Consider the following 26,696-nt stretch of genomic DNA (forward strand, 5'->3'; position numbering starts at 1 on the left):
TATGCCTAAAGTAATATCATTTTTGACATGCAGAAATACAAACTAGAAACGACTGGACAGAACTTGGTTTAACCGGCATGTTGCAATTAATGGACCCAAAGTTTAGCTGGCCTCATAAGATGGTGAGGAAGGTCGTTATTCCCTCCCACTGATTGGGCACACCTCTAATCGCTCCGGCGTATTGCTCTCTGATTGGCTGATACGCCCCCTTTGAAGCCTCCAAACTAGCGTGCCATTGATCAAACCGCGGGCCAGCGCAACGCCGATGATACGCCTCCCGCATGGACCGATGCGTCGGCTGATGTGGAACCAGTGCGCTGAGGACCAATCAAAATCCTCCATTTTGACAGGCAAGTTCCCCGCGTGCACGAGACTCGTCCGTCTGATTCTGTTGCGCGTTCACTTGTCGGGGATGTTCAAGATGGCTAGCATGTTCAGTATAACAACAAACTATCACGTTTTCTGGTCAGCGTACTGCTACTGTCATAAACAGGGAGGACTGGATTGTGGGATACTTTTTATACTTTCCATAAATCAATAGGGGAAACTAGTTTGGTCACTGGTGTGTAGCTTGATGTGATGCAGATGCATAACATTTTGGCCTTTAATTTTTCTGTATCAAGGGTCTGTATTTTATTTTACTTTTGTTATTATCTGATATGTATTTTTTTTTGATATTATATTCTTTGACATGACAGTTCACTTTTCAAAGAATGTATCTCATCAAATGATGATTTGGTGTAAGGAAAACTTTTCCAGCTCAATGGTTAGCCAAACTCATTGCATCACCTATTCAATCAATCTGGCATACGTGAGCAAAAAATGTTCCTTCACTAAATATTAATGATCGGTAATCAGTGTCATTGGTATTACTACTTATCGTACATCACAAAACAGAGGCACGTAAACAAATAGTTGAGTCTGCTTTTTGTGTACGTGGTGTGTGTGTGTGTGTGTAACGTTAGTTGTGAAACACTTTTCGCTCTTGAACGCAGCTCGCTGTGCTACGTCACGACGGCAGGGGCGTGCCCTGTCCGGTTTGTCCTCGGAAGCCCCACGCTCGCCTCTGACAGAGACCCTCAGCCACAGACACCGAGCGGCCCACCCTGTGACCACATTCAACCTCAACCCGGACACGAGCCAGTTAGCTTCGGCGAAGCGCGAGCGTCAACCGGCCTGTGTTTCCCCCGCCGTCCGTTCTCATTCCGCCGAAAAGATGTCTAAAGACGCGGAGAAGAAGAGCGAGAAAATCATGGACATGGAGAGCAAGGTGCTGTGGTACCCGGACTCCAAGAGGAACACACGGATGGACACGTTTAGGAAGCAGGTCAACGGGCGCTACGGACTTAACCTCGGTGAGTGAGAGAACGAGGGAGGATGGAGGAAGACGGACGGGGACCCGGACGGAGAGGGTTTAAAAGTCGGACACGGTTACGGCGTCCCGGTGTAACGGCTGCTATCCGTCGATATTCATGGCACATTTATTAAACCGCCGGGGTGTAAAGCCGCTTCGCGGTGCTTTGCATCGTTTAGAGCGAACGTTAATCGTTAGCTTTGGCCCGCGAGGCTTTCCGGACAAACAGCGCACGCGCATTTAAACACATGTCTGCAGGTTTAGACTTATGCAACTATTAATAATCAAGAGGCAGCTATGCCATTCATCGGGAAGAGGTTGGGTCATTGGGGGTCTCTGTGGGTTCAATTATAATAAAGTAATGTATTATTCATTTACTTTTAATTCGTTGGCTCCCAACTGAACTAAAATCAATTTCTTTCTTCTAAACCAAGACTGTTATTTTTCAGGATTTACTGATTGTCTTTTTTTTTTTAAATCAGTGTTTCAAATTCGGTTGTCAGGATCCTCCACAACTTACAGGGTGCATCTAATATTCTTTCAGCTTAGATGCTTGTACTAATATCTGACCATTTTACTTTCATTCTAACTACCTGTAACAACTCCACATGATATGCTCGAGCTGACAGGTGATCACACCTGTGATCAGACATTTGCTGTTCTAGATGTGCAGTAATGGTGGGTTTTCTGTCCTCTAGTCAACTACCATGACCTGTACCAGTGGTCGGTGGACTGTTATCCAGATTTCTGGGGAGAAGTGTGGCGCTTCTGCGGCGTAGTGAGCTCCAAGCCATACGAAGAGGTGAGTCCAGCACCCGATGCCGTATGCCGGAGGACGATGCTTTTGACCGTAGCCGTAACTTTGAGGTTATAAACGGGTCATACAAAATACCCGGTTGATTTGATTGATATTTAATGACCATGGCGTATAAACATTTGATCTCAACAGTTTGTGTGACCACTGCGTGCATCTATCCGGTGATATTCTTATGTCCCGTTGTGGCTGCTATAAAAGGCTCTGAAAATGGACAACATATGGCACGTTTATTTTTGCCGATGTTTCCCGCCATGTCCGAACTCAACTCTGTATTGCTTATGATGGCATTTTAAAAATAAAGCTGCCTTGGTATGTGTGTGTGTGTGTGTGTGTGTGTGTGTGTGTGTGTAATCAAATAGTGTTTGTCGTTCGGCCGCTCTGCCATCTTGTTGACACACCCCATTCTTAAATGGAAATCAGATGGCACATTATTTTTTTTTAATTACGCATTTTCTTACCCACTTAACCCGTTTGTAGGCTTGCATCCCCAGTAACATTAGACAGTGAACCAGTCAATCAACCATTGTAGGACTGCGGTGCACCGTGGGTCTTCCCACTTAACTCCATTATTGCCGTGGATTCTTATGACATTGTTTCTGGCAGTTGTTTGAGTGGTGCCTTTTTTATACAGTCCCATTTTCCTACTTGAGTCTCTGCCAGCGAAGGCAGCACACCTTTACAATGCATGGTCGCCTTGGTCAACGACGCTGATTCCCTCCTGTGTGTGTGTTCTGTGGGTGTGTACCAGGTTGTGGATTTCACCAAGCGGATCTCGGATGTTCCGGAGTGGTTTAAAGGAGCTCGCCTCAACTACGCCGAGAACTTGCTCAAACATGGAGACCAGGACAAAGTGGCTATCTATGCCGCAAGTAAGTAGACAAAGTGTAAGATGCCGATTAAAAACACATGAACTATACCTTCACTGGGCTTGACGTGAAAGAACAGAGTTGAGGTTGAGTCTGATCAGGGAATCGACGCGCCGGTGAGCGTGGGGCCGCATACGTCACTCCGTTAATAGAATAACCGCTGCTCCCTCCTCGATCTCTCAGAGCTGTCATTACTAATGGATAGCCACTTCCTTATTGCCCTGGTTGTGTGTGTATATGAGGGGGAGTATGGTTGCACACACACACACACACTCAACCTTCTGCAGCAGCTGTAATGTAGTTATGAGAAGGGCTACCGGTCACAAAGTGGAGTGGAGCCTTTGTAAATGTCACTAATAAAAGAGACCAGGAGGACTGGTTCTGCCTGGTTCTGTCCAGCTACACTATGAATCCATGAAAATATCCATCTGTTTCCTTTTTGAAATAAAGAAAAACATCAACCCGTGAATAAATACAATATTTAACAAAGCGGTGCAACAAGCCCCAATGTCAAATGTCAGAGCCAATAAAACATGTGGGAGTGTGTGTGGCTTTAACTATATTTCTCTGTGTACGTGTCTCACTTTCCGCCAGCCGAGGCAAACGACGAGATCGTGAAGGTGACGTTCGGGGAGCTGAGGCGGGACGTGGCGTTGTTTGCTGCGGCCATGAGGAAGATGGGCCTCCAGACTGGAGACCGGGTCGTAGGTGAGTGTCAAATGTATTACCCAATAAACATTTTCTGCAACCTTTTTTTTTTTTTTTTATTATCTGCCAAGCGATGGTCGGTTTGCTTGCTCTCCTTCTGACCACCTCTTCGTTCACACTCGGTCCGTCTTTCAGGTTTGAAACTTGTCGCGACACAAGTTGGACACGGGTCCTTCTGCTGTAGTTCTGGAGGTTTGTGCTCGCTGCCTTGGCACCAGCTATTCCTGAAAGTCTCCATTTAGTTTTTTCATAGTTCATATTTGTACAAGGTTGAATGGTGGATTTTCAGGTTTTCCTGGCTCTGCTTGCTGCGCAGCATATATTCCTCCGAGTTTACTCGAAAGTATACAGCACAGCTGCAGCTTCAATGCATGTCAGTTACATAAGCCCATCACAATTTATCTTTTTTAATTGCGCACAAGTGTAAAACGCTTGAGCTTACTCGCTCACTTTGCAGCAGACCGATCCGGTGGATCTGCTCTGTTATCTGAGGTTTAGTCAAACGCATGTCAGTCTTCCAGAACTGAACCATTTCAGAACAGACTCCTTGATGCAAGGAAAATATGTCTTTCGTTGCATGAAGAGGTTTTTTGATCTGAAAATATACTGAAAATACACACCCATACGTAACACTTTTAACCATAGAGCAGTATTCACAATTATTCAAATAGGCTGCTCGGCCAAATCCTGGTTGTCAGAGGTCTCCACAACCTTCCTTTGCTTACACGAAGCGTCTCTGATGTTTGAACTTTGAAACCACTTCCTGCTCCAGTTATATGGAACACGCCCCTCAAAAGCCTGTTTGTCCTACACGGTCAGTCTGGCACTCTGGTTCAGAGGTTACAGGAAATGCCTTTTGATGAATGAATATAAAGAGGGCTCAGAGGCCCTCAAAAAAATGATTTATTAAAAGTGGTAAGTGATTATTGATTTGAGTGTTCAGAAAATGGAGTCAGTCGTCTAAGCCAATAGGACGGTGTTCTGTTCTGGTTAAGAATGAAGGGGCTGGTGTTATCCCGCCCTCGTATGCCGTGTTCTTTGAGTCATCAGAGTGACAGAAGTAAATGTGTGCTGTCTGTGAGGTCATCTTGAGCCATGTGGTGTATGACTGCGGTGTATGACGTTCGTGTGTGTGTGTGTGTGCGCTCTCAGAGGAATGACAGATACTGCGGTCGGGACATCCATTAGCTAAATGACTTCAGCTCTGTGGGAATCTCATTAGAACAACGAGAGGGATGAAGGAATTGACGTCAAGGGAGCGGGAGGGAGAGATTTCGGCTTCCTTACGCCTCCTTTCCCCTTTACATTCCTCACAGGAAGACGTGTGTGTGTGTGTGTGTGTTACGATGTGTGCTCACTTGTGTGTGTATATTGGGGACAGAGATGTCCTTGTAACTCAAATACCTTGTCTGTGTCTGTAATCCAGGAGATATATAAGCACTTAGCTGATGAAGCCAACCAAGCTTAATAGCAGTAAAAGATCCACACACACACACACACATGCCTGGTGTGATGCTCTCGTTTGTGCACTTAGTTCCATTGCTTCTCTCCCTGGTCCTCTTCAACATCCCCTCCACCTGGTTATCAAGCTTGTTTCTAGCTTCCCTCCACTTGTTTGCATTGCAAACATACATGGCTGCCACAATCTTTGGAACGATGAGACATACAAGCTTGTCACAGCCAGCTGTGAACCCTGTATATGAAACAAAACTAATGATTCAGAAGATCATTATGTTCTCCACCCATAGTTTCCCAGATGACTAAGAGGTTTGTGTCGTCTCTTCTTATACTGGGACTCGGAGCTGGACCTGGACGAGGATCCAGTCTGAATCACCAGTCCGGCTGTTGTGTTGTGATGTTCAGTAGCGGCCACGTTGGCTCGACCGCATGGCGCCTGTGAGGTTAAACTCCGCTTCAGACACTTGTTTCAATGTCCCCGCTCACCTCTTTGCAGTGTGGGCAAAAGAACTAGAGCGGTTATTCTGTGTCAATCAACCTCGGCAAGGGAAGTGAAGAGGAGGAGCGGTATTAAGTAAACATATTGTGATTTAATAATGGAGAATAAAAAGACATCTTATCCATTGTTTTGTGAGGAAGACGAAGCCCTCCAGGATAAACACGCGTTGAATGAAGGTAAACGCATACATTTGTTTATTTACAAGAACATTCAACAGGGCAGTGTTTAAAAAAGCCTTTTCTACTGCGACTTTATTCATTTCCTCTTCATTCAAACTGCCTGGTTCGCCTCCCGAGTGCCTTGCTCCAGGGTCTGTTCCCAGAAATAATAACTATCATCCAATTAATGCTGAAATCACAGGGCTAAAACATCCATTTTATTGGGAGGAATCCAAACAAAGATGTTTTTGTTTCCTCTTTCTGTGTCTTCTCCCACTTTAAAGTCCTTGGAAGGAAACCATAGCCACTCGTTTGAATGATAGCTACACCCCCCCCCCCCCCCCCCCCTCGTGGGAGCGTTGTGATTTATGAGAGTGTCTGTAGCACCAGAATAGCACGATGGTGATTTGTCGGATGTCGTCAAGCGAAGATCAGCTCCCTGGTCACAGTAAGCCGGAGCCAGCAAAGCAGCCAATAACAGCCTGATTCAGCGGTTTCAGGTCGACTCTGAAACTACCGGCCGCATTAATGCTTCTTCTTGTTAGATTAGATTGTCCTTATCAGCAAAGCGCCCATGTGTCTATAACACGAGAGCTCTGGCAAATCTATCATTTCTTTTAGTTTAGTTCAACTGTTTCGATGACGGACGGGCTGCATTCACAACAGGCATCTCTGATTGACTGAATAGGAATTATATTCAGTTTATTTGGTCCTGAGTGAAATGAAGAGAAAGAGTCAGTGTTAAATGTTGTAAATTCTTTCATTCTTAAATGTTGTAGGAAAGTAAGACGTGTTTTGTTGCGTTAGAGTTCCTCCATGTTCCTACTATAACCCCCCAATGGACACACCAGTTATCAGAGGACATAACTGTTCAATATGATGCACACTTTTGGTTGGTCTTCATTGTGTAATTCAAACAGCCGCCCGACGGACCTCCTGATTGTGTGACTCTGCGGTGGAATCGCCCGAGGTCTCTGTTCCTTTGGGCTTCGGGTCTCGTGTGATTCTCTCAGCGAGCGGAGCCTCCGTGTTGCACTCTGCACTTATCAGACAGAGACCACGTAACGGATTGAACTGCACACGCCGATGGCTTTAAATCTAACAAACGGAACACTTGATATTGTGGACTCACTGACCCTCATTGTACTATATTGGGCTTTTTTTCCTCTACATATCGATGTTAAAAAAACATTTTTTTGTATTGCACGAGTAACTTATGATGTGTGGTTTGTGCAAACAGCATCACGTATTTAGTTAGTTTATAAAAGTACAATCAATTCTCTGCTGTGGAGCCTTTTGATTATCACTTTTTGAAGTATTTTTCTGTTAATGCACAGTCCTAGTCTGAGTGAAATATGTACACATTGTTGATATATTGCTGCTTTTTAAAAGTGACCTTTTGCCCCCCCAGGCTACCTGCCCAATGGTATCCATGCAGTGGAGGCCATGTTAGCAGCAGCCAGCATTGGAGCCATTTGGAGCTCCACGTCGGTCGACTTTGGGGTCAACGTAAGGGCTTGTTATACTGTTTGGGGCTTGCATGTGTATTTACATATGTTTGAGTTTGAGCAGCTACCTTTCAATCATCCTCTGTTCATGATCCATTGGGTTAGTTGTTCTAATAAGATGTGATAGTAGAACCAGCCTCCCCTGCACAGCATTAATCTCATGTTTATTTTCCAAGCACAAATTAACTGTACTACACATAGCATTTATCTTTATTTGGACTCTAAAGCACACATCTCTGCTATAAGTGTCAGCACTTACAGCAGCATTTCTTTTGTCTCCTAATTCTGGTACCTAAACTCTACAAGGCCAGAGGTCTTTTAACAATACTTGTGTTCATTTTTGCAGATTGCATGATTGTGTCAAAAGCGACAAGCATTAATTCACACATAGACATGAAGAGGAAACAGAATCCGATCTAACAGACAACACGTGTAGGAGAGAGCAGAGTTAACTCTTCCTCCTCAGTGGTCCTTTGGTCTCTGCTTCTAATTTCTGATGTGCTACTGCCCCATCTGGCAGATGAGGGAACTACACTTAAAATCCAAATATGTGTTGAACGCGAGGTGAAGGTGTTCATTTCACGGTCCATATTTACTGCTCCCACTGCAGTGAGTGAAGGATTTTATTTAGCTGGGGCTTTCCTGCCTTCTCACTCCAGTAATTTCCTTTTTGGTTTTTACCTTTCTCTCTCTTTTTTTCCACCTCAGGGTGTCCTCGACAGGTTTTCTCAAATCCAGCCCAAGCTGATCTTTTCTGTTGCTGCTGTGGTTTACAACGGCAAAACACACGACCACATGGAAAAGCTGACCAGCGTTGTCAAAGGTTGGCCTACTATCAATTCACTACGGACTATCAAACACTACGTTGGCTTCTTTGACTGTTTGGTGGTAAAAAGCGACAGTACGGAGATTTCATCCATCGAACTTCATTTCTTAAGAACTTCATTTCTTGGATCTAAAGAGCCAAACTGTGCTACGTGTTTATGGGAGTAACGCTGGAATCCCTCTGAGAGCCTTCTTCTCTCTTCACAAGGTGAAGGTGTGAAACAAACAGACTCTCTCTCTCTCTCTCTGTAGGTCTGCCCGACCTGAAGAAAGTAGTGGTGATTCCCTACGCTCGCTCCAAACAGGACACTGACCTCTCCAAGATACCCAACAGGTGTGTGTGTGTGTGTGTGTGTGATCTTGAGTCTGAGATCTTCTCTCTTCTGTCCGTATATTGTATGAGCCTTTTAACCCACTTCTTTTTTGACTCTCCTTCTCTGGTTTCTTCTTCTGCAGTGTACTGATCGACGACTTCTTGGCATCCGGCCGTGGCGAGGCTGACCAGCTTCCTCAGCTGGAGTTTGAGCAGCTACCTTTCAATCATCCTCTGTTCATCATGTACTCATCTGGCACCACGGGGGCTCCAAAATGCATGGTCCACTCTGCTGGGGTAAGAAAAACGTGTCCCCTCCCTCCCCAAATCATCAACACGGCGCGCTCTTTCTCTCTGTGTTGAGCGGACCCTAAAATGACTTTGGTCATTTGGTTGCAAATTTGTTGTTTGTAGAGGGCTGTATGGATCGCAGCTGTCTTTCTCTCGCACACTCATGCACGTACGCACACACACATTAGCGCGCGCTGACCGCACCTGTTTGCAGAGCTCTCCACGGTTGGCCCACATTCCCAGTTTGCTGCTCGGTGCACAGCGTTTGTATTAATGCACGTAAGCGAGTTGAGAAGGAGGAGAGGTTCTCAACAAAGGAGACGAATGACGAGGAAAGAAGGAAGAAAGGAAGGACCAGAGGAGAGTAGTCAAAATGATCCAGTGGAACCTAAATTGTAAAGCTCATTATTAAGATCATGTTGTGCTCGCTCGCTTTGGGCATGTTTTTTTTTTTAAAGCCCCCCGGCTAGGTTACAAAGTCTTCTAATTATGCAGCTTCATCAACATTAAAATATATATATGAAGACAACTGTAGATTTAAGAGCTACGGTCTAAATGTGAGGTTTAAGACTCAATGCATGTCCATTTAGTAGCTTCTCTGTATTGAAATATGATTCTTGTAAAGGCTAATGGGGCTCCCACTGTCACAATATTATAGTTGTCGTAAAGGGCAGAACTAACGCCTAAGAAATGTGTTATCGGTGACGAGTGTGTGTGTCGTCTGTGATGCCTTGAGAACACGGCATCTTTTTAGTACCTCCTATTAAGTAAAAGGTATGTTATTGATCAAATTAAAACAAAATACGAGTCACTCTTGGTGAGCTTCCCAGTGGCCGTAGCCGTATGCCTGCTATCTCTTTTCTTCCACAAGATGGCAGCAGACCTCCATAAGCAGCCGAAGGTTTTCCGCTCTTGTGAGCATGAATTTCCCTTTTTCCCGCTGCATTCCACATCTGAGTGAAGGCGCCGGATGAGTGTGTGCTTTCAAAAGGGCCGCTGCACTTTGAAGCCTGAAACACTAAACATGCCAAATGGTTTAACACAGTTGAACAAATGCAAAAGGTTCCCTTTTGTCTCAAATGCTCTGTCGCGCCCCCCCACCCCCCCTTCCCCTCTCCTCCTCCTCTCAATGCCTCCGATAATTGGGCCCCACTGCGTCGGTGAAAACAGTTCGTACTGCGCCGCTGGCAGTCCTCTCCGTCTCCGCCAATTAGCCCCGGCACTTCTGCTTTGTTTCAGCTGTGCCAAAGACCACACACACACACACACACACACACACACACACACACACACACACACACTCACCTGTTAATGCGAACAGGAACCTACACGTTATGGGTCAAAACTGAAACACATATGACAGTAATAAAAACATAATCAACTGTGTTGGGGTGATGATTGTGGGCAAATTCCAATTAACACAAATGGCCCTTTGTGTCAGAAGTGCTTGTGTGGTTTCCTTTTTGTCTGTTAGCGCAACTGCGACTAAGAATATGTATAACTGTAAAGCAAGGGAGCTTACTCTGGCGACGTGTTTGCGCCGCCCCTCTTCCGATCTACACTCTACACGTGTCGTCATGTGTGTTGCCGGGGAACCAGGAACGTGTCAAACTTGGCCTAATTTGGCCAGTTGGGGGAGCTGTAAGAACAGACTTTACATTCTGGGTGTTTGGCTGTTGAACCATAAGTCTCAGTGGCGAACATCTTTTTTCTCTTGGATACTGTGGGTCCAGAAAAATCTCATCCCAGCAAGACGTGCCGCAAGTGGAATTTCCCGGCGTTTTTTTTTTTTCAAACAATTTGAACGTATTCCTTTTAATTACTGCCTCGTTTAAGCAGACGTCTTCGGATTTCTGTATGTCAAATTCATGTGTAACATATCGTCACTGTCAATTTTGTTAATCAACAACATCCAGGGGTCAAATGTCACGGTCATGGCTGATTGGTTTGTGTGATCTTGTATCTTTCATACCAATTCATTCACTCGCTTTCTCTCTGTCTCACTTTGTCTGCTGGTTTCTGTAGGGCACACTCATCCAACATTTGAAAGAACACATCCTCCATGGAAATATGACCAGCAGTGATGTCATCATTTACTACACCACGGTAGGTCCGCCGTCAGATCACAATAACAATGAGGTGTCGGGTGATTTCCACGGCTCTTTTTTGCTTCATTTCAGTCACCAGCAGTGATGGAAGGTTTTTAATCCTGAGCCTGGTCCAAAAGACTCACAAACCCCCCCCCCACACACACACACACACACATACATAGACACAGAAATAGCTCTCGTGTAATGAGCAGCATTGAGTGCTGAAGGTCAGAGCTCTGCGTCATTTGTAGTTGTTTTCCGAGAAGATTCTCGCTTGTTTTGATGATAAAAACAGAGGAAACGTTGTTTCATGTGAGATCGACCAGCCGGTTTCTATTGCACCAGTATTACATTTACTATGACAAAACTTTTTGAAAGTTTTCTCCCGGGGAGTGGGATTGATGAACGATAAACAGATTATCAGAATCCTTTCTTACCTTTTGTGGATCGATTAACTGAAAACTCCTTTCACCAATTCTGATTGTATTCGTGCTGATTCATTATCTGTACAGTGAAAGCTGCGATCAATATGCAAAATGATTTGGGATGATGCCAAAGTAGTAGCTAGTGGGGAAAGAAGAGAAGCACTGCAGTGTGAGCCACAGACAGTTAACTCACACTCTGCATTAAATTTAGTTACCCATTTACTCATGTTGATGAGAAAGGAGTGTTTATGCCAGATAAACTGACTTTTGTGTGTGTGTGTGTGTGTGTGTGTGTGTGTGCGCGCGCTTGCTGTGCTCAGACCGGCTGGATGATGTGGAACTGGCTGGTGTCTGCTCTGGCAGTGGGGGCCTCTGTGGTTTTATATGACGGTTCACCTCTGATGCCCACAGCAAATGTACTGTGGAACCTGACAGACCAGCTGGGGTGAGTTAGGCACACACACACATATTGACGATGATTGATTTCTTTCCGTTGGTATTCATATTTAAGTACTAATTGTCTATGAAACCGATTCCTACTGTAGCCATGGGTGAGTGCTGCGCAGCTTCACCCATGTTGCATTCTCACAACACAAATGGTGCAAGCAGAGAGAGGACTCTTCCTTTTTAAATGTAACATTTAGTGTCATGAAGAGCAGACAGACGGACAAAGAGTGTCCAGACAAAAAAAAGAGCATCAGGGGAGGGATCGGGACACACAGGCGGCGTGAGGAAGAGCGTGAGCAAAGGGTAAGGTTCTCCATGGAGGGTTTGTCTCCAACCACACAATTGATTTTGTGTTTGCCTAATTGACAACTTGGGCACACAAGCAGACCTATGAATAAAGATTTCCGCTGTCACCAACCTTCAGCAACCGATCATACTACAAACATCCATTATTTATTCTCTAATTTATGGCCCCTAATTTAAATTATAGAACAAACTAAATGATTTCTTAGCCGTTAAGAAAACAGCGACATTAAGAAAAGAGCGGTCAATTGATATATAATCATTTTGGTTATTATTATTATTATTTGGAAATAAATGAGAACAGGCATTTCGAGCTTTCCAAAAGCTGTCATGTCTTGCCGGCATTTTCTAATCTGCTATATGTAGTAAATGCATTCTTATTTCATGCAGTGTCACCTAACTTGTTGAAACAAACCTTATTGATCAGCGCAGGCGAGCTGCCCTGTTGCACCGCTTGAAGTCAGCGGGTCAGCCATCCCTTCAGCATGTCGTCATGGAGACGGGTGGTGGGGTGCTGTTAATTTGGGCGTCCCAGGTCCAACCACGGGAGATGCACGGCACAGTGTGGGCGTCTCATGGGGAAACGAGGGATTACACCCTGTCTGATTTCATCTTAAAAACATATTTTATATTGGTGTGATACCAGAATAGATGCCATAAAATAAAATCCTTTCTCTTTCATCATTCAAAACCATATTTTCCAAAGTAGCATGGGGGAGATTTACTGATACCTCCTATCACCACCATAAGCAGCGTATAATAAAACCAAGTATCGATCTTCTATTGTCTTCTGGATGCTGCAATGACAAAGATGTCAAAGTAAAATATTGCAGGAGTGTATGTTTGCAGGCAGGCCATTTATTTCTTCAAATTGAATGTGTTCCTTTGTCTCCTGTGTGCATCCGAGGAAGGTGTAACGATGTCACAGCCCTGCCCCGAGAAAGTCACTTATTTTCCTTATTTATTTATCTCATGTTGTGTTATATTTAGCATACAATAATTTAGTTAATTTTCAGAGCAATCGTTTTTTTAGCCATCTGCAAACAAATTTGACATCGTACAAAAGAAAACTTGCCGCTATGAAACTCTTGTCAACCTTGATTAAAAAGTGAAAACAAGGCACTGCGGTCAGCAGAAGTGAGCAGCAGAGATACGTCACACACGTCTTTAGTGCAGCGGGGACGTCGTACCGCCTTCAGCAGCAAAGGGAGTTATGGGGCGAGCAGAGAGACACGTATGGGGGGCAGTGGGAGTTATGGAGCCAAAATGCAGAGTAAAAGTACTTCTACTGCAGAATCCCGGGACAGGTTGTAGATCTTAAAGCCAACGCGCTCCTTTGACACAGCTTTACTGCCCATTTCAATTCTCAATGTTTAAGGATCTTCATGTGGTGATTGGCGACCCGGTGGGAAAACAGTTGAAGCAAAATTGTGCTAATTTCTAATGCTGTACGATCGGCCGACATTTACGCTACTGATTTCATTTTGCTGACATAATTGTTGTATTTTTTCAAAATCTCTGTCCAGAAAGACTTTAAATGAGCACAATTGATTGAAGCTGGTTAGAAGAGTGTTGGCGAAATGACCCACGCAGAGGAGTTCATTGTGGGGCCGTCACCATGACGGATGAACCCCAGGAACCTTTTCAACTGAGAGGAGACTTTTGAACCATTTAAGTGCCGATGTTGCCACCTCAGACACATTTTCCAGATCCTAACGCGCTGCATAAGGAACCCTGTGGGAGAGGCTGACGTGACCGTTTTCTGTCACGCCTGCATCTTCTGAATTACTGGTTGGACATTTTAATTGAGGCTAAATCCGCCTCAGAGAGTCTTAACCTGCCGCTGAGGCCTCCTCTGTAGTCGCGACTGTTGTCGGTTCGTTGTGGAATTCTACAAACTTCATCTCGCTTAACAGCTGACATTTCCAGTTTTAAATCACTCCATTGATTGTTTTTTTGGACAGAATTGCCCAATTATGAGAAAGTAGCGGTGCTGTAATTTTGCACAGCAAACTCCCTGTCTGCCCTGATGGATTATTGCAAGATTATTTGCCGCTTTTGAGAAAAGGGAAACGGGAACAAGGTGAGGAACTAAAGGCGCGACGTTCTTGGAAAAAGCAAGCAGAAGGTTCCAACATTTATAGCTGTGACGGGTTCTGTGTGCTGGTAGGACTTTGTTTTTCTCTGAGGATCATCTCGCCTCCTGCATCCTCTGTCCATCCTGCGTTGAGCCGAGACGTCAGATCCCCGCCGTACTTTTGTACCAACTATAGAAACGTCGTCCCCTGCCAACGCAGAATTCTCGTTCCTCCTCTTCGGAGGGGACGAGTTCAGCAGATTGCATCTGCTCGGTTCCGCTTTTAGAAATGTGGGCATACTCCTTTTTAAATATCCTCACGTCTCATGCTGGAGACGATTAGTTATTCACAAACGACACCAACGATACTTTTTCCTTAGATAGCAGCATATTGATTAACTGAAGAAAACGAAAACATCTAAACGTTTTCTGCATTCATTTCTTGCTCGGCCTTTGGAGACTTCTTTGTAGGACAAAACGAAAAGAGCTTCTCGCGTCTAGTTTCCATAAAGAGGAGAGTGCTGATGGAAATGTCACGTCTTTTCAGTTACTCGTAGAGATGAAATTGCATTCCTGCAGGTGTGGCTCAACATCAGCATCCTGTTTGGGAGAGGAAGGGGTCATATGAAAGGAAATGGATATAAAACTCTAAAAATATATTGTTGACAGGCGATGGAGGCTGTTTATAATATCAAACAAGTCCTCCCATTGAGTTCATCAGCATTCATGCTCACAGTGAACATCTGAAGATAAGATCATTTATACTTGCAAATCGGTGAACAATTACGCCATCAGACAGCCGTCTGAAATGGTCCCTCGAGGCTCCTGACACCCGAGGAGGTCTTTTTCCTTTTTTTTTCACTCTCATTTTTGATATCTTTCCACGTTGGAGAGGAGTTTAAAAACACACGCGCGCGCATGGGGACGCATTAGCGCTGTAGCTGCTCGCAGGCGTCTGATTGGCTCGGAGTGTCTCTTATTGTCTCAGTAGCTCCCAGCGACACGTCCCCTCTGATGGGCAGACGTTGGCAAATGGAGACTCACAGCTACTCCTCCGCCCGCCATCTCAAACAGCCAATTAGCAAGCACACCTGGCCACCTGCCTCCAATCAGAATAGACTTGACCCCCCTTTGCATGGGAGCCGGCGACGGAACAACTCCAGATGTGAAGGGGGGGCAGTTGGATGGAACAGAGGCAGAATGATGATGAATGTTGTTTTTTTTGTGTGTGTGTCATCTGCATTATCTGATGGCTGTGGAGAACAGGAATAGTCCATCTTCATTCACCGTACTTGTGTTTCGTATTACTACGTAAATAGCAGTGTTTACTGGAAACAGACACACAACAATCTAGTTTCCTTTCTTGGGAAGATGCAGTCAGACGTTTAGAAGTAAACCATATAAAAAATGTTTTACTGAGGAACTAAATTACTAGTAGGTAAGTAATTTGGATGATCTAGCCAGTTGAGTTGGTAATTTCATTGATTTAACTATTCTCTGAGAACATTGGTTTTTTTTTTGCTTATTCTTTTGTTATATTTATTACCCACTGAAGCAGACATTTATCTAGTGTAATGAGTCAAATAACCGTGCAATGGAAGCCATTTATCTGGAATACTTTTGCAATAAAGTATAGAAAATATTATGATATGGGATTTCAAGACCTGACATTTAAGCAGACAGTGTGTGTGTGCTTTCCACATGTTGTCCAGCTGTTGTCAGCTGTCAGGATGCCTCCCAGTCACACAGGAGAAAAGCAACCTTCTGACATCACTGCATTGGAGGGTTGTTGTGTGGAAACATCCTGTCGATACGGTCTCCTCCGAAAGCCTTGTGGAACATTAACAAAGAAGACATCATGTCCTCTAATGCCAGACCGACCATCGGTGTGTTTGATCAGTTGAAACTCAAATCCCAATCCTTTGTTTTTCTACATCTTTCTTATCTATCCACGAAAGCTTGACTGAGCACACCAGCTCCGTTTCAGCATCAACCTGATATTCATCTGCAGGGCGACGCGCCCTCTTCCCCTGGGAACTTCCCAGTACGGCCGAGCGACTGAGCAGCTCCACTGGAGCAGATGGGATTAAGGGCAAACTGTTCAACTGTTGGCCTTTAGAAAAAAAAACACCCCTCCGCACACGGATGTGAAAATGATGCCTCGACGTGCAGATATTCCAAGCGTTGGTCCTCGCTTTTGTTTCCTCACGGGAATTGAAGCTATTTATACAAAATGAAGAAGTCTCTAAAGTAACATCACCTCCAGTGCCGCAGTGCAGAGGCCAGGTCACTTGTGCAAAGCTGTGTGTGAGTGCCAGATGACATATTGTGACACCTGTGTGTGACATGACACAGAATGTACAAGAGCTGGGTTTAGTTTCGATGAGATTAAATGTAGAATACTACGTGCAAACGGTAACCATGGCGGCTCGTGGTCCGTCCGCCCATCTGTCCCACACTTTGGTCTCGAGCAACTTATCTAAAAGATGCAGTTAAGGGGTATTCTCAGCATCCTGGTGGATGACTCATAATGTCGCTTTTTAAAAGTTTCTGTTGTCACAATGCAGAATACATTCCGTGCATGTATGAGGGCATTTACGATTTTGCGTCCTCGGTGCTCAAGCAAATAAATATTTTGCCAAAAGTAATGTACTTGGCTTTTTTCTTTTATGTAAAAGAAGAATGCTCCGCTGATCCTTCATATTGGTACTGCTTGGAAAAATAATAATTTCCGTCTTTTTCTTCTGGCTTTGTCCTTTTTTTTTCTCTCTACTCTGCAGCATCACTATCTTGGGTACCGGGGCCAAGTGGCTGTCGGTGCTGCAGGAGAGAAACCTGAAACCTGGTGAGTTGTGGTGTCACACACACACACACATACACATGGACGCACACGGATAACAAGCAGAAACCCAGAGAAGATTGCATTCACTGACACACACATAAAGATAGTACTGTGCTATCTGAGGATGGAACGTGCAACGTTGAGAGCAGACGGACCCAATAATCATTATAATGGTGCCGTTTGACTCTAAATGTCCTTTGTGCCATTCGCTGCATAAAGCATCAGCTTGCCCTGCGTTCTGCCGTTTGACACCGAATCCGACGAATGAAAGTGCTGCTGTTATGATTCACGCGAGTCACGGATCGGACCAGCTAATTGCTTTTAGTGTCAGCGCTCTCTCCAGAGAGGGAACCCGGTCTCCACACATAATCACAGCCGTGCCAGCGCTTATTAGCCTCCCCGCTAACCTTTTATACGGGCAGCTCTCGCGACCTTATTTCAGTGACAAAAAAATAAAATTCATCGCTGCTTCGCTCTTTTGCAAAGGTAATCACAGTAGTTTAATAGAAGACGGCACAGGCACCCAATTTGGTGTAAATTGTGGTGATATTTGTATATCTGGTTCCCATAATGAATATTCAGCTCCTTTTGTCGGTAAAATAAAATACCGGTCGTATTAAATTACACAAGCTGGTGACATAATTATACATCAAACCTTTTGCTCCTCTGCTTTGCATCCTGTGTGTGCGTCCTTCTTCATCCCTCCATCTAACCTCTCAAATGATCCTCCCGTTCTCATCATGTAAACGCTACTAATAACTCATTAAAAATAGCTGCTTGTCCTTCCATTTCCTTGCTTTCTGCATTCTCTGCCTCTCCCATTCCTCCTCTCCTTAATTAAATTAGCACTTTACAACCGGTGTTTATTGCAGAAACAGTTGCTGTGTGTCTCAGTTCCCAGTGCGCCGGTATAATCACCACAAATCTTTATTCATGGCGCCCGCTCTGTGGCTCTGTCTGTCAGCAGCTTGTAAATTAACGACACGCATTCCCAATTTTGTGGCTAAACAGGAAGGCACAAAAAAACCCGAAATCTCTCTCTCTCGCTCCCCCCCTTTCGCCCCCAAACCTCCCCCTGAGCCAGCCACTTGATCCATTTGGCATTGTGTGTATGTTTGGATGCTTATTAAAGAGAGAAGGCGTGTGTGTGTGTGTGTGTGTGTGTACACAAGCATGCCTCCAGTGGGGAGGGTAGGGGGAGCTTCTTCACTAGCTGCCCCAGCGGAGGGGCCCTTTTCCCTGGGCTGACATTTGGACCGGACACCTGGAGGCATAGAGGGGGGTGGCAAGAGTTCCCACTGTGTGTGAGTGTGTGTGAGTGTGTTTATGGGGTGAGGGTCGGATTGCTGGAAGCTGATTAGTTTGCAGGGGGCTATTGGCTCGTGATTTGGGGCATATGTGTGTGACCGAGCGCGTGCATGCATGGACCTGGGGGTTGGATGCTAAAAGAGAGAGTGTGTGTGTTTTTGTGTTTGTGTGCACGCGCATGCGCACGCTGTGCCACATCAGGGTGGCAAGCTGCTTTAACACAACATGAGGGTGCAGGGAGTCACAGCTGTGCACAGGTCAAAATTGTGTGTTGGCTTTTTATTTGATTAAAAAAACAACAATGCGGACTGTCCCGATGACTAATATGTTTAACATTTCAGAACTCAAAGAAGTGTCCAGTTGTTTTTAAACAGGCAGTCATATCTTACCCTCTGTCCCTTTTCTCTTCCTCCGCCAGCGGAAACGCACAACCTCCAGTCGCTCCACACCATCCTGTCGACCGGGTCTCCTCTGAAACCTCTGAGCTACGACTACGTCTACCGCTGCATCAAGAGCAACGTGCTGCTGGGCTCCATCTCAGGTGACCGACGCTGACTGTCATTATTCTCAAAGAATTGAGATGTAGGGGTCCAAACGGCAGCAGCAGCTTTTTTTCCCCCAATGCTGTTGGTTTGTAGCAGATGAACAATGGCGGCTACACACAAGAAGGCAACATAAAGCAGCAAGGCTTCTGCGACACAAAAGGGACTGACAGATACAAAGAAAATTCAAAACAAAATAAATTGCTTAGAACTGTACATATTCCTCACTGCCCACAATGCCACTACACACACACACACACACACACACACACACACACACACACACACGCAGACCCTCTAAGCCCATTGTAATGTTGACAGGACAGCAGAATGCTATCTGTCTCTCTGCGAGTCCTGAAACGTTTAACATTTAGCACAGCTCGGGTGACGGACGTATTCTGGGGATGCACACAGACACACGCACACACACACATACACACAAACACAATGAGTTGCAGCTTCGAGCGTCCCAAATGCACGCACTAACAGCAGCTGGGCACCACGCACACACTGTGAGTGACAGCCATGGTGGGTAAAGCACGCACAGCAGCAAACGCACACTGACACACACCGTGATATGGAGGCAGAAGAACAGTTCTCAATGGCATCGACGGAAATGTCAACGACGAGGCGGATCAGTGTGCGCTGAGTGGGTCATTTATTTCCCTCTACGTATTTGTCTTTGTGTCCGTCATCTTGTTTTCAGATGTCTCCACCTGTCTCTGCACAGTGTCGTTGACATTAACGCAGGTTGGTTGTTGACATTGATCACAAACTAAAATTGAGACCCGGCCTGTAATTACTTTCATAAGGATCCTTTTAAAGTTTAGTCTCTTTGGTATTAAGAGACTAGATCTGTCTGCCTCCATGTGTTTATTTCTCCGTCAGTTTCCTCCTTGTCGCCAAGGGCAACAGCCAGGTTCTGTTGGCTGCCAAACGACCCGACCTTGTCCACCGAGGTCAAAATGCACTCTGTGTGTGTGTGTGTGGGGGGGGGGGGGGGGGTTTCACAGCATATGGGACTGACTGGTGGTCGCGGTGGCATATGTCATAGGCCCCTTTGCTGATTTCACCATGTGTGACCCGTGGTGTGTGTGTGTTTGTGTGTACAGTTTTATACACCTTATTAGTTATCTTGGTTTTATGTAGGCTGTGTGTGTGTGTGTGTGTGTGTGTGTGTGTGTTTTCCTGTCAGCAGGGATGTCAGACCCCTGTTGTGCCGCATTGGGGGACTTTAACACTTTCCCTGCTGGATTTCCTCCATCCTAATATACCTCCGTCTGAGAGCCCATATGTCACTCCTCTCTCCTCTTTGCTTCTCCTCAATGAAGGAAAAGTTGTTTTTAATTGATGCTCTGTGGTTGAGTTGTGTGTCTGCACAAATACTGAATTTGTGTTTGGGAAGTCTTGTGACTTTCATTGTGTCACTTCAAGAATTCCCTTTTTGAATTTATAAATCAATGTGTCTGTTAACTGGATGTTTTTTTCTGTCTGGAGGGGGGGGGGGCTTTGTGTGACCCCCAAACTGTTCTGTAGTCCCACCCACAAAAACGAAAGCAGACATGCACACACATGCACACCAATTTATAGAAGGTGTACAAGGTGGGAGGTTCAGAAACTCTTTTTCCTGCTCGTTCAGTTCTGTTCGACACATGAGATCAGTGTGACATCCTCTTGTCTATGCACACACTATACACACACACACACACACTCACACTAAATGGCGAATGATGGAAGGCTGAAGAAAGCTTCACTGGCTTTCGGCTTAAAATATACTTGTGTATGTGTGTGGCAACCCACCCATTAAAATGAGCGCAATAATAAATAATAATTGCATGTCTTCCCAATTTAAGTTTCACTTCCTCCTGGGAGCCAATTAAAAGAGAGAAAGAGACGGACCGAAGGAGGGGCAAAGGATTGCGAGAGTGGTAGAAGGGCAGAGAGCAGTTGGGAGGAAGCAAACAAGATGGATGGATGCGGCGAGACGATACAGAGAGGGAACGAAACGGGGAGGTCGGGTTGAAACAATCGGAGGGGAGATGAATAGAACGTGTCAGAAAGAGTAGATTATTGGAACGGGGAAAGGGGGAAATGGATGGTGCGCCAGAGGAAGAGAGCGGGTGTGTGAGCTGCTGCTGCTGCAACAGTGCAGAACCCGTATATAGGTCACTGGAGGTGGAGTAGAGCACCGGCAGTTTGTGTTGTCTTCATGGCTGATTGATACCAAAAGAGTTTGGTCAAGTTTGAGGTGGGCGGGGGCTTCAGGTAGCTACTCCGTTCCACAAGTTGATAAACAATTTATTTCTTTGGAAGTAAATTCTTTAATACTTCCAATTTTTATTACACTCCGATTCACCTTTTTCACCGAATCACCCCACAGCCAACGTTCTACGTATGATAATACGGGGAGATGAAATCCAGCATTCTGATTGGTTGAGGGTGAGTCACAGGGTATTGAGCCATAATGTACGGGGACTGTTTACATTGACCCGAGCGTTCCATATCAGTGGCTAATCATCAACACACTTCTGGTGCTAGGCTAACAAACGTGATGTTGCTGCCTGTCTGTTGCATAGCAACAGCCACACGTACAGGGGGCTGTTTTTGCTAGGCTACTGAAATGCGATACACAACGTTTGGAGGCTACAACTATTTTATGTTGAAAGGCGGCTTACGCTTAACTTTTACCTATTAACTATTTTTTTAACTATTGATAATATCGCTGGCAGCCATATTAGAAGAACTGTTTGACGACGCCCTCGAACTGTAACAGTATTGACGATACGCTACACCCTCTCGTACCGTATTGCTTAATGATATTAGTGTGTGTTGTAATATTGCTGATATATTAATGAAAATGAATATATAAACTAATTTGCCAAACACTTGCTTGTTAAACTGTGCTACATTTCTTTCATCCACTAATTGAAGGGCCGGTGGCTCTGTGGAACTAATTGTAATCCAGCCTTTCTACAATACACGTAGAATTGTGTTGTTTCACCGGCCAGTTGTTTACTTTATGTGCAGTTGAAGTAGCTTAGATGAGATGTCAGAGTGGCCAACCTTCTCCACCAGCACCACCAGCACCACCGCGGCCTTTAGATCCCAAACAATCAGCTAGAAGAGCTCAGAGAGCTTTGCAAAGGTGGAGAGTTCTCTGCCAGGGGCATGTTTCATTTCAGACTATCAAGCCACTGAACCCCTCCCTCTGTGTCTGTCGTCCACTCGTCTCTCAGGCGGCACCGACATCGTGTCCTGTTTCATGGGTCAGAACCCAACCGTTCCGGTGTATCGGGGGGAGATCCAAACAAGAAACCTGGGCATTGCTGTGGAAGCCTGGGGCCTCGACGGTAAGAGTGTGCGTATGTGAGTGGCTTATGAAGGGACGTGCTTTTTGTTTTTTCTCTCTCTCTCTTCCCCTATTGCGTATCCTGCAGTGTGACAACAGAGCGCGAGGATCATGTAGAAGTTGTAAGGAGGTTTCTACATTGAATCCTAGGAGGGACCCAGAACATGTTAATGAGGAAAATGAATCGTAATCGGCCGAGATGCCCTTGTGCAAACCTCCCATCTGCTTCTGGAGCGGCTTTGGCAGCTGACAGACGAATACTGCAGTAATGCCTTGTAGTCCCCATATGTCCATGTACCTGTATGCATTGCTATTGAAGCCAGCCGCTGCTTAAATACAGGGAACAACCCAAGGGAAATGCACTTTTTCCTTTTTAACAATTCAAACCAAAATGAGAGATTTTTATCTTGCTGGGAGTCTTCAAAGTGGCCTGTGTTTTGCTCATTGATTTTCAGTCCCTTGCTCCCCAGCTCCCGATCCCAGCTGCAGGCTGTGCTGCCGCCTCTCCATCGCCTCAAAGGGGAGCGGATTGAGGGATAATTTAAAGGCAGCTTTGTAGGAAGGGTTTGGGATTATTTTAGTCGCTCTCTAAGCCTCGAACACCTTCCTACGGGAGCAGGTGAGGTCTGTGTGAACCCACACAAGGAAGTCTATATCACGTTCTCCTACAGTGGGATCCCTCACCAGCTGATTTTCTTTTCTTTTTTTTGATTTGCTTTCTCGGAGAATGTGTGCGTCAAAGAGGGTGTGTGTGTGTGTGTGTGTGTGTGTTTTTCCGAAGCCACTAACTGTATTTGTTGTGCTGAAATGTGTGTTGACAGGTAAGCCCGTGTGGGGAGAGAGCGGCGAGCTCGTCTGCTTGAAGCCGATCCCCTGCCAGCCAACGCACTTCTGGAACGACGACAACGGGAGCAAATACCACAAAGCCTACTTTTCTGCATATCCTGGTTGGCACAGCAACAACTTATCGCACTGCAAACGGACTTTCTGTGTACACGCGTACCAGGAATCCTGAGCATCTTGGATATTATTAGAATTAATACAATTCTTTGTCTTTTCTCAGCATGCAAAGTATTTCGTCTTTTTAACGGCTTTGTGTCTTTCCATTGGCCCGGTTCCTTCCCTGTAGGGGTGTGGGCTCACGGGGATTACTGCAAAATCAACCCAAAGACGGGAGGCGTCGTCATGCTGGGCAGAAGGTCAGCGCTTCACTTTCTTACGAGAGCTGCTGAGTTCTGACATGAAGAAAATATTGTGTCACCGTAGTTTTGTATTCATTGACTTATTTACACAGGGCGCCGTTTGTGCCGTAGGAGCCCGTAAAGCACTAAACGACTTGGCTCTGAAAGCTTTTGTTGGTCTGCACTGGCTCTTAAAGGTGCAGTTTGCAGCAGTTCGGAGGGATCAGAAATGAAAAATAGTATCCAGTGTGCTTTCGCTTTACAATGAGCTGTTCATAGCACAGAGCTGGGAGCCATGTTTCTGCAGTAGCCTGCAGCTGACCAGGACCCAGACAGACTTTTTGTGTCAATGACGGAACCCAGAGTTTTGGATCTTGAACTTGAACTTGTGTTTGTTCTGCAGTGACGGCACGCTGAACCCCAACGGAGTGCGATTTGGCAGCTCAGAGATCTACAACATCGGTGAGTACAGGTAGACGTGCGGGGAAGGAAAGGAAATGGCCTTTCACATCCAGAGAGGGTCCTCTTTATGGCGGTGACACAACCCCCATTTCTATGTTTGGTTCACTTTTTATTATTTGTTAGTAAAAGCCGGACTTCTTCTCACTGTTGGCTAAATGAATATGGATCTTTGCTCCTCCCCCATCCCCTCGTTTGCCTTCATCCTCTCGGTTTGGCTTTCCTCTCCTCGTTGCAGTGGAGGCGTTTGAGGAGGTGACGGACAGCCTCTGCGTGCCCCAGTACAACGCCGACGGAGAAGAGCGAGTCATTTTGTTCCTGAAGATGGCACCTGGCAGCCCGTTCCATTCGGACTTGGTTGCCAAGATAAAAGGAGCCATTCGGAAAGCGCTGTCGGCCAAACACATCCCCGCTCTGCTGCTGGAGACCAGAGACATTCCAGTAAGACAAATACGAATACACCCGGTCAGATTGTTGGTTGGTTGTGGCTTGAAGGACGGCCCTCATGTCTTCATCTCCCCCCCCTGCAGTACACCATCAGCGGCAAGAAGGTGGAGGTGGCTGTGAAGCAGGTGATTGCCGGACGGGAGGTGGCGCAGAGAGGTGCCTTCTCCAACCCCGACTCGCTGGATCTCTACAAGAACATTCCCGAACTGCAGAACTATTAGAGACGAGGCGTCGCCCAGCTGGACGACACCCGCGAAGAGACCACCGGACCAGGATTCCACTTCATTCAAATTCACAGCAGCAGGGAGATAGTTTACAAAAGGCCCTCCGGCTTCCCACGTGGTATAAGGAGAGAAAATAATGGTACAAATAATACGTCTGAACGCGAGCTGTGCTGCCGCTCTTCTGACGTCGTGCAGGTAAACGTGTGGTGCTGTGGGTGTAATTCCGTGCACACGCCACCATCCGTGCGGAAGCTCGTGCTCCGAAGCCGCCAAATAATAGAGCGTTGTAATTTATGGTCGCTTAGCTTTGCCTTCGCGTGGTGGTGGTGGTGGTGGTGGTGGCGGCGGCGCTCGGCCAGCGAGGAGCCGTATCTCTCTCTGCTTCACCTGCTTTAACCCCACTGATGGTTCTGACCGGGTCCCAGCCGGGCAACACCTCAGCTTTAGCTCATACCACCATGTCATTGTAATGTGGTGCATATTGCTTTAACAAATGTGTATGTATATGAATATATATATATTGGCCCGTGATATAATGATAAAATTATCATTGTTCTTTAGAAGATAGTGACCCAGACCTGTTGACCAAAGTAGGTCTCCGGAGTCAGAGGGTCACGTCGCCTCAGAATTGTAGTTTGAATCTATAAACTAGGGGTTTCCGGGTAAAACTAAACCTACTGATCTTTTCTCAAGCTCCAAAGGTTATTGATCTCTGTGCTAATACGTGTTCCAATCCTGTCAGTGATTTGACTCTGTAACAATTGAATCTTGTTTCATTCCGCCTTAAGACATAACGGCGTGGATGGATGAAATCACATTGGCCCTCGTTTGTAAAGGTCAGGTCAGCCAAGGTCATGTGCGATCTGAAAGTGAGCAAAGGTTTATTTCACCACAAAAGCCTGTATTTACTCGTCCCGTCGCTCTGTTGCATGTCTGTCAAAACTGAGAACTGTGTTTTCCTGATAACTACGGTGCAGCCTGTTTTTGCTTTGTAGAAGGGAAAGCTGCATTATTTATACAAGGGAGCCTGATGCTTGTGGCAAAGCCTAAAGTTGGACTCGTGCTATTAAAGGTGAACTGTAGTGGTTTGGGTCACAAGGAGCCCAACAATAACGAAAATAACCTTTCATTTCCCAACAGGAAATTTTGTTTAATTTCCTGTTGGGAGCCTTTGATCTTTGGGGGGAAAAGGAAGCTTGAGGAAGCATTTTATATTGACACAGGGAAACGTATTTCTAACTGGACGGGCTTTTTTTTCAGTCTTGTTGACTTATTTTGATACGTATAAAGGTATGAATGTGAAATGCAGTTCATCTTTAATGTTATTTTCACAGATTTAATTAATGTCCTTTTCAAAGGTTTTCACCAATAGCAGCATGGGATACATATTCCTTCAAATGGTGTCACACTATTGTACTGATTGGCAGTAATTTAAATCAGCTCAACTAATGCTGAGAGATTATTTTTTCTACAGACTTCTGTATGCATAAACTGTTGCTTTGGGTAAGAAGACTAAGAGGGCTGCTTTCTTTTTTTTTTTTTTTTTTAAATGATGCAAAGGCTCTTTCTGATGGAGAAAATGACCATATTGTCCATCCAGCACTTTAGTACTGTCTACTGTACGAGGTCATAATGAATTCTGGGTAAAATGGCAAACGTACTCTTTAGTTCTGCGGTGCGCATGCAGCTCAGGCCGCGCAAACATAATGCTGCGTGTGTCGCATGTAAATAACGTTGTTGTGTTTGCTTCCTTCCTGTGTTCATTTAAGGAATCTATAATGTCATTTTTACTGTTTTTGGTGTTGCGATAAAGTCTTGAGTCCGACGTGACGCGTCTCCCTCTGCTGTCCGTTATTTGCTCTCTTCCACGTCACCGCGAGATGCCTCGCGCCCGCCGCGGCTTTCCAGGGCAGCATTCGCATAAGACGCGGCCGCGGCGTGTCAGGGGAGATTGTGCCGCATGCACGCGGTGCGTTTCCCCCGGCCGCCTGCTGTCAGCGACGCAATGAAGTAAAGCCAGTCTGAGATCAAAAGCTCAAACAAACAGTTCGGTGTTCCAGAGCTTCAGCCTTTAATTCTCGCTGCAGATTCACACCGTGTGAACCCTCATTGTTTCCCCCCCCCCCCCGTTATCCCGGGCTTCCTGGACACAGCGAACAGGCAGGATAAGGTCAGTTTAGCTGGAATCATGCATAATAATCTGAC

The 26,696-nt window shown here is 45.6% G+C and overlaps 1 protein-coding gene across 1 annotated transcript; it reads left to right on the top strand.

Moving 5' to 3' along the window:
- The first annotated feature begins 1,015 nt into the window (after positions 1 to 1,015).
- aacs (acetoacetyl-CoA synthetase) lies at positions 1,016 to 26,321 on the top strand. Its single transcript, XM_040195986.2, has 18 exons — positions 1,016 to 1,355; positions 2,053 to 2,156; positions 2,920 to 3,040; positions 3,632 to 3,745; positions 7,272 to 7,369; positions 8,077 to 8,191; positions 8,446 to 8,527; positions 8,650 to 8,803; positions 10,823 to 10,903; positions 11,633 to 11,757; positions 16,920 to 16,984; positions 18,708 to 18,830; positions 22,068 to 22,181; positions 23,002 to 23,127; positions 23,310 to 23,379; positions 23,765 to 23,823; positions 24,059 to 24,261; positions 24,351 to 26,321. The coding sequence occupies exons 1-18, from the start codon at positions 1,217 to 1,219 to the stop codon at positions 24,486 to 24,488; spliced, it is 2,031 nt and encodes a 676-aa protein (XP_040051920.2). The 5' UTR covers positions 1,016 to 1,216; the 3' UTR covers positions 24,489 to 26,321.
- Positions 26,322 to 26,696: the final 375 nt, after the last annotated feature.

The sequence above is a fragment of the Gasterosteus aculeatus genome, chromosome 13, assembly GCF_964276395.1.
Source record: "Gasterosteus aculeatus chromosome 13, fGasAcu3.hap1.1, whole genome shotgun sequence".
NCBI classification, from domain to species: Eukaryota; Metazoa; Chordata; class Actinopteri; order Perciformes; family Gasterosteidae; genus Gasterosteus; species Gasterosteus aculeatus.

Bases quoted from the DNA above. Each gene is read 5' to 3' on its own strand.
- aacs (XM_040195986.2), top strand. From the start codon at position 1,217: ATGTCTAAAGACGCGGAGAAGAAGAGCGAGAAAATCATGGACATGGAG. The intron at 16,985-18,707 runs GTGAGTTGTGGT...TTCCTCCGCCAG, and splicing joins GGAGAGAAACCTGAAACCTG to CGGAAACGCACAACCTCCAG. The intron at 18,831-22,067 runs GTGACCGACGCT...CTCGTCTCTCAG, and splicing joins GCTGCTGGGCTCCATCTCAG to GCGGCACCGACATCGTGTCC.